The sequence below is a fragment of the Sesamum indicum genome, linkage group LG4, assembly GCF_000512975.1.
Source record: "Sesamum indicum cultivar Zhongzhi No. 13 linkage group LG4, S_indicum_v1.0, whole genome shotgun sequence".
NCBI lineage: Eukaryota > Viridiplantae > Streptophyta > Magnoliopsida > Lamiales > Pedaliaceae > Sesamum > Sesamum indicum.
The window spans coordinates 14,550,164-14,558,243 of NC_026148.1; the positions used below are offsets into that span (position 1 = coordinate 14,550,164).

General features: G+C 32.9%; 1 protein-coding gene across 1 annotated transcript; it reads left to right on the top strand.

The window, feature by feature from the left end:
* LOC105161085 (serine/threonine-protein kinase D6PKL1-like) lies at nt 1,380-3,899 on the top strand. The gene is made up of 2 exons (XM_011078660.2): nt 1,380-2,216; nt 3,035-3,899. The coding sequence occupies exons 1-2, from the start codon at nt 1,576-1,578 to the stop codon at nt 3,852-3,854; spliced, it is 1,461 nt and encodes a 486-aa protein (XP_011076962.1). The 5' UTR covers nt 1,380-1,575; the 3' UTR covers nt 3,855-3,899.

Below are 8,080 nucleotides of genomic sequence, written 5' to 3' on the forward strand. Positions count from 1 at the left end.
CCACACACCCCACACACACACACACACAAACACACACCCCACACACATACACCCACACACCACACAGACACACAAACACACCCACACACACACACACCCACACCCCCGCACACACACGCACCCCCACACCCCACACACCACCCACACACAGCACACACACATACAAACACACACAGAGGATTAGCTTTTTATTTACTAAAGCACTTTAGCAAAAACCCAAGCAACAAGAAACGTAAATCACATAAAACATCTCAATCTTTAACAAAACTTGTAATAGATTTTGATTATTTAATGAAACTTACCTCTATTCTAAAAAGTTAAAGCTAGTGTCTTTTTCCAATAAAGGGATCATTCACTTTCTAAAGAAGGGCCACAGGAACATCTGTGCCATTTATCAAGCAACACCGCATCAACAACTTATAGGCCAAATATCCTTGTTTCTGCATTACCAAAACCACATCACTAGGAAATTTTTACCACTAAAATATGTATGCGACTTTTTTCGGCGACCCACGCATTTTTCCGACCAAATTTGAACTGAAATTGAGAATTTTTCAATTTTATGGGACCAAATTGAAATCCTAGAAACTTATGGGACTAAAACGAAAATGGCCTATAGTTAGGGGATGAAAATTGCCTTTAATCCGATATTTTATACACAATTTTTGCTACTAATAATTATATAGTGACAACAAAAAGTTACTGTCACTTAAGATATTTTTTTAGTTATAGCTTTAAAATGATCACTTGGTATTGTATCATTAATATTATATTTTCTTGCTCTCGTTGTTTGAAAAATTATAAATACTCCCTTGGGAAAATGACCTATAGTTAGGGGACGAAAATTGCATTTAATCCTAAAATATCACATATATATCTATAGTGATAACGCAATATAATGACAACTATTATTATTTTCGTTAGGTCATCACTATGCATATGTCACTAATCGTATTTAACTACAACTTTGTGCATATTTTTATGTCACTAATTCTTTCTAACAATAATTTTTAAAAATAATCCTAATTATTAAAATTATAAAATTTATTATTGGAATAAAATAAACATTCTTATAATAAATATATATAATTAATGATAATGCTAAAATTGCACTTAATATTTTTTATCACTAATCTTCTTTTTTTTTTTTTTTTTTTTTTTTTTTTTTTTTTTTTTTTTTTTTTTTTGTAAGGAAAGTATTTCTAAGTACGGTAAACTTTAGGAAAGTCATTTATAATTTACCCGCAGATATATTATATTTGTGAAATTAAGTATCCGGCAGCATCCATCTTAACAATCATACTGATATTGAATAAAATGATATATATATATATATATATATATATTCAAATGAAGCCAAGAACTTATAAGGGCACGTATGGACCCAGACTAAATTGAACGAGTAGCCGCCGGCATGATGACCCAGCCTCCCCATTGCCGGCCCAGAACATTCCCCACTACCTCCAACTTGCTAATCTCCATGGATTTTTACTGATTCCCCCCCTTTATCTACACACTTTCTACCACTCTCAACACTACACATATCTTGATTACTTCTTCTCCGTTGTGACCAAAATGGACACAGATTTTGATGATATGATCACTTTTGGTCTTGAGACTCTAAGATCCACTGAAGTCGTTCGTGGGGTCGTTCCATCTTACATCACTTCTGACGCAGTTTTTAGTACTGAACTCCATGCAGTTGTTCAAAGCTGTGTAGGGTTCAAGAGTCTTGACACTGTGAGTTCTGTGTCAAACACCAGCATCAAGACAACTACCAACGATGCGGAAGGCAAGTCCGTTACGAGCTTCGGCTCTGAGTCAACAGCGCCGTCTAGTGCTGAACTCGGTGAGGATGTCAAGCAGAGTGTCTCGAGGGCCACGAAGCTCGTCCTGGACGACTTTCACTTCGTGCAAAGACTAGGGAGCGGCGACATAGGGACCGTCTACCTTGTAGAGCTCAAGGGCTCTAGAGGGCGCTTCTTTGCAGCTAAGGTGATGGATAAAGAGGAGTTGGCTTATAGGAATAAAGAGAGTAGGGCAGGGACGGAGAGGGAAGTACTTGGAATGTTAGACCACCCATTCTTGCCATCCCTCTATGCCACATTGGATTCTCCTAGGTGGTCTTGTTTGTTGACTGAATTTTGCCCCGGTGGCGACCTCCACGTCCTCCGGCAACGCCAACCGGGGAAGAGGTTCGATGAAGACGCTGTCCGGTGAGTCCGTTTATATTATCGTTGTTTTTAGATAAACATATTCTTTTTAGCGCTACTTATGTCATTTAGACGTTTTTATTATGATTAATTATCATATGATCAAAAGTTGAAAATCATAGTAAATACTAATTAACCAATATTTTTTAACATTGTTTCTATAGATAAGACCAAAAAAATAGCCATATCCAAAAATCAGACAAATATTAATTAATCTTGGTTAGAACTTAATCTTCAGAGGGATTTTGTTTGACAGGAGATAGTATTTATTTGTCATTGCTTTTAAGTTGTAGTCATTTAAAGTATAAGAAATAATCCATTTACTTTACAGTGACATTAATATTTTTCTTATCTCCTAAAAGTTCAATACAATTTTATACTTTGAGTTTGACTTAGTATGAAGTTTTTAGATGGAAATTAAAAAATTAAACTTTTTATAATTTTTAATTTTATGATTTGAGCTAGGAGTATCATACATTAATTAATATTCTTTAAGTGGAAAAGAACCAATAAGAAAAATAAAATTGTCATAAAATATTCAGGAAAAAATATGAACAATAAATTAAGACGAAAGACTGTGACGGAGAACAAAACAGTTATATGAACCTATTATATAGACTCATCACTAGAAAATAGTTGAAAAATTGTTCTTTTCTCTGTGTCTCTCTTTTAGCATATGGCCCATATGGTAGACTTTGTCGAATAATGAACATGAAATTGTTCAAAACCTGTTACATCATTAATCCATCAAATACTTAGTTGTAATAATTGAATAAGCAATCAATAATTGTATGTTTTCATTTTGGATATAATGCAACCAGGTTCTATGCATCCGAAGTCGTAGCCGCACTGGAGTACCTACACATGCTAGGAATAGTTTATCGTGATCTAAAACCCGAAAACGTTCTTGTACGTTCGGACGGTCACATAATGCTGACCGACTTTGATCTCTCTCTAAAATGTGACAACTTAACATCAACTGCACAACTCATCTACGATCGGTCCGACTCAAAAACTCGTTACTCTCTCAACGACCACAAAATCGTAGATTCGAGACGATTTTCTATCTCATCCTGCATTCTGCCAACTTGTTTTGTGCCACGTGTTTCTTGCCTCCAATCTGGAGGGCGAAGGCGGAGGAAGAAGGGGAGCGGATATCGTGGGACCCTAAAGATAGTGGCGGAGCCCATTGACGCTCGATCAATGTCGTTCGTCGGTACCCACGAGTACCTGGCTCCAGAAATCGTGTCGGGGGATGGGCATGGCAACGGAGTGGATTGGTGGACACTAGGGATCTTCATATACGAGCTTTTCTATGGGGTGACACCCTTTAGGGGGACGGACAACGAGTTCACCCTGGCTAACATCGTGGCTCGAGGGCTTGAGTTCCCTAAGGACCCAATGGTTGCAGCCGATGCCAAGGACTTGATCAATCAGCTGTTGAACAAGGACCCAAGCAAGAGGATGGGGTCTATGATGGGGGCTACAGCCATCAAGAATCATCCCTTTTTTGAAGGGGTGAATTGGGCACTTTTGAGGTGCACAAAGCCACCATATGTCCCCAAGCCTTTCAATCCCAAGGACTTTGTTTCAGCTAACTATGATTCTTGCGAGGATAATTATAATATAGATTATTATTAAAGATTTCTTAGTGAGAAAAATGAATAAATTTATTTTTCTAATTTATATGTATTTTCTTGTAATGAAAAATTTGTTGCCATGATTAATATTTTTTTATGAACTATTTTGTTTTTGTCGTTAATGACCGTGGATACTACTATATTTTGTTTGCAAAACGTCCATTTGTTGCCGAATTAGAATGCAAAAATGATATTATTTTGGTTCTTGAAACCTTTAATTGCATGGCTATCTTATTAAAAGCGATATATATATATATATATATATAAGAATTCATTAAAATAAGGATAATTGATGAACTAATTAAATTAATCAATCGTAATTGTCGAACGGCCGGTGCTTAATTCGTTTGCATAATCTAACAAGTTAGAACAAAGTTTTTGGTCAAAACATTTTATGTTACTAATTATATTTTATCTTTGATCGAAATGCTTGTAAACAAATTTTGCAACTACAATAGAGATTTCTTTTCTCCATATGGATTCTAGGAAAATGCTGTCATTTCATAGAATTTTACATGGTATCAGAACCATCGATTGAAGTTGTGTGATTACCACGGTTCAGGGCCTACAGTCTGAAGATTGATAGAGATGGATCCAGCTGAGGTTGCAGGAGCTGTTCGAGGCGAGGAAGAAATTGTCAGAGGACCACTACTTCATAAACTGCAGCATGAGATCTGCTCATCGTCCCAAGGAAACATGTCTGTAAGAGCCTTATTACACAAAGCTACAAAAAAACTTGGGATGAGTTTTCAATGTTGATGCACTTGTGGAACTAGTAAAGTTGTAAAAGCCCACACATTTACATATTCTTGTTATAGCTCTCAGTCATGTAATAAAATTTTGTGGCACCGAAGGTTTGGACATCCTTTTTTGTTTGTTCTGAAACATTTTCGAGGACTGCACATTATCTTTTTTTTTTTCTTGTACTATTCGGATCACAAAAATATTTGAGCTTATGCATGTGAATGTTTGGGGTCCATATAAGTTGCCTACTTATGGTTGTCATTATTTTCTGATAATTGTTGATGATTTCCATCGAGGTACCTGGACCTACCTGTTTAAGCACGAAACTCAAGTCTATTACACCTTAGAGTCTTTCTTTAAAATGGTCCTTACACAAGTTAACACTAAGTCGAGGTTATAAGATCAGACAGTGGGACTGGATTCGCCAATTCTCAATGTCATACATCTTTGCTTCCCCTGGTATCTTACATTCGAAAGTCATGCTCTGAAACAGCACAACAGAATGGTGTGGTAGAGAAAAAACACCGACATACTCTAAACTCTAAAAATCGTTCTAAAGGCAGTCACAAAACTTCAATATGAGGCACAAAGACCATTAGAATATATGTTAATAGTGGTATTACAAAATAAGGTACAAACACCACTACTAAAAGAGACACAACCAATACAAATTGAGTTCAAAAGACCGTTCCAATTGGGATATACACTTATAATAACTAGTTATCCTTGCACGCAGTTCCCAAGAGCATATAAAAAAAGATCTTGATGTGGGATGATAAGAAAAAAGAAATTTATGAAAATAATAAATTATAATTATAAATTATAATAAATATTGAGAAGTAAGTGAGAGGAAAATGTGCAGTGGAGGGTAGTTAAGAGGAAAAAAATATAATTGTGAGATTATTAAAATATATTGAAATTACTAATTTGATCATTTTTTTAAAAGAGAATAAATGAAATAAAGGGTAAATTTGGGTTTTCAAAACTGGTACACCAAAAGGGTTTCTTTTATAATAGTATAGATGTGTTACAATGGTCATTCCAACAATAGGTCCAATAAACAAAGAGATTGTTCTAAAATCAATTTATGCATTTGGTCAATTATTGTAACGGTGATGCTGGCCATTATAAAATTCGGTACACTTAGAAACGGCTTCATCATGAGCTATTACAATTTTATTGTAACACCTGTTAAAGGATTATACGAGCATTCGATAGAGAGCTGTTCCAAATTTATAAAATTTGTATACAAATTTAAATCTAACCGTTACAAAAGTCGATCCAATAAATTATTTTTTTTTGTTGTGGTGTTAGTTATTTATAAATTTTAAAACGTTTTTGCACACACAACGAGTGTGCTATGCACCGCTAGTTATTACAAAAGAAAACTTTTTATCTTACTAATTTTTAAATATTCTATATTATCTTTTAATTCATTTATTCCCTATAAAAGAACATTGATCAAAATAGTCATTTCAATATTCTTTTAATGATCATATAATTATAATTTTTTTTCTCTCACTCACTACTTCGTGTTTCCCCTCTTACTTTCTTCCCCCTCTTACCTTTCGTCTCCACGTTTCTTCCTCTTATAAATTCTTATATTTTTAATAAACCCACAATTATAATTGATTTTATCCATCTCACCTCACTCCACATTCTTTTTTCTCTTCTCATGGACTTTTTTTTCCTCATCTCCTCATACCATAATTATATTTTGGGATAATTACACTCCCCTCCTCTGAAGTTTGGCGCAATTATACGTAAACTCTTTATGGTTTGGAAATTACATATAGCACCCATTAGATTTGTTTTCATCTAACAAATAAATCCTTTCATTACTCAAAATTTACCAAATTTATTGATATTAACTTAAAAAAAATGAATGAAAATCGATATTACCCTCGATTGACTTGTTATTAATTTATTGCAGGTCATATAATTTTTTCTGACTAAACTACCCTTGTAACGATAAAGATATACTCTTTTACATGCATTAACGCGTGAAGACATATGGGAGTAATTTGATCATAAAAATATTTATTTGACTTGCAATAAATTAATATTAAGTCAATTGGATGTAAATGTAGGTTTTTTTTTCAAATATTTTGTTAATATCAGTAAATTCCGTGAATTTTAACTAACGAAAAAACTTATTTGTTAAAAGAAAACAAACCTCATAAGTGTTAAATATAATTTCCCAAACCACAGATATTTATGTGTAATTATATTAAATCTCATAAAAAATGTAATAATACCAAAGTATAATATATTGATATACAATATATATATATATATATATATATAAAATAGAGTTCAAATCAATTGATTTTTTTAATCCAATCCAACCATTCATACCATTGATCCGATATCGTAAGCGGTTGAATTTCCAATCCAATTTCCAAACATTTGATCATCACAAAACGTTCAAATCTCTTGGGGTGGTACATACAGATTGTCTCTACTGTTTTCTTTTTCATTTCCAAAATCATATCATATTACCTTTCAATATCTAAATAATATCATAAAATAAAATATAAATATATCATTAAATCCACTCACGTTTGGTTAAAATTATCATTAGATAGAGATTTTAAATGATAATAGTTTATATCTTGTCATAATATAATTATTAGTGGTAAAACCTCTGTATTGTTTTGTCACTGTAGACAGTTAATAACATATCTATAGTAACAATTTAATATTACAAAATAAATATAGTGCTAATTATAGTGACAATTTTATGCATAATTTTCTTTCACTAATTATATGAGGAAAAAAAAAAAGGCAAGCAACTTCACTATGATATTGCAAATGAGCAAATTAACTCCCTATGAAAAAAAATAGCAATTTACCTGCTTGTTTTTAAAAAAAAAAAAAAAAAAAAGCAATCTACCCTCCTATTTTTGTTTTCGAACGAACCAATTTACCTCCTTAGAGAGTGGGGTAAATTGCTTCATTTTACAATTTACCTGCTTGTTTTTAAAAAAAAAAAAAAAAAAACAGCAATCTACCCTCCTATTTTTGTTTTCGAACGAACCAATTTACCTCCTTAGAGAGTGGGGTAAATTGCTTCATTTTAAAAAGTACAGGGGATTAAATTGCTATATTTTTTTATATGAAACTAATTTGCTCATTTGTAATATCACAGAGGGATAACTTGCATTAAACCCTTAATCCATGACAATATTTATTCAAATATTATCACTATTAAACTTATAAAAATTATTAAAAAATTCTCGTCATTTAATACATCTCATTAGTGACGATTTTAATATCGTAACATTTATTTTGGTCATTAATATTCTCCTTTTTTATAGTGAATGTGTGGAAGACATATATTTATAAGTTTGTATGCGCAATTTTTCTCGAACTATTATAGAGAACATTTGGGCGCAAAAACAGCAGGACCAGAAATCACAAACAACTTGTGCCTTTATAAATGCTTTTTTACCACCACATTTCTCACACAAACATTTCCCA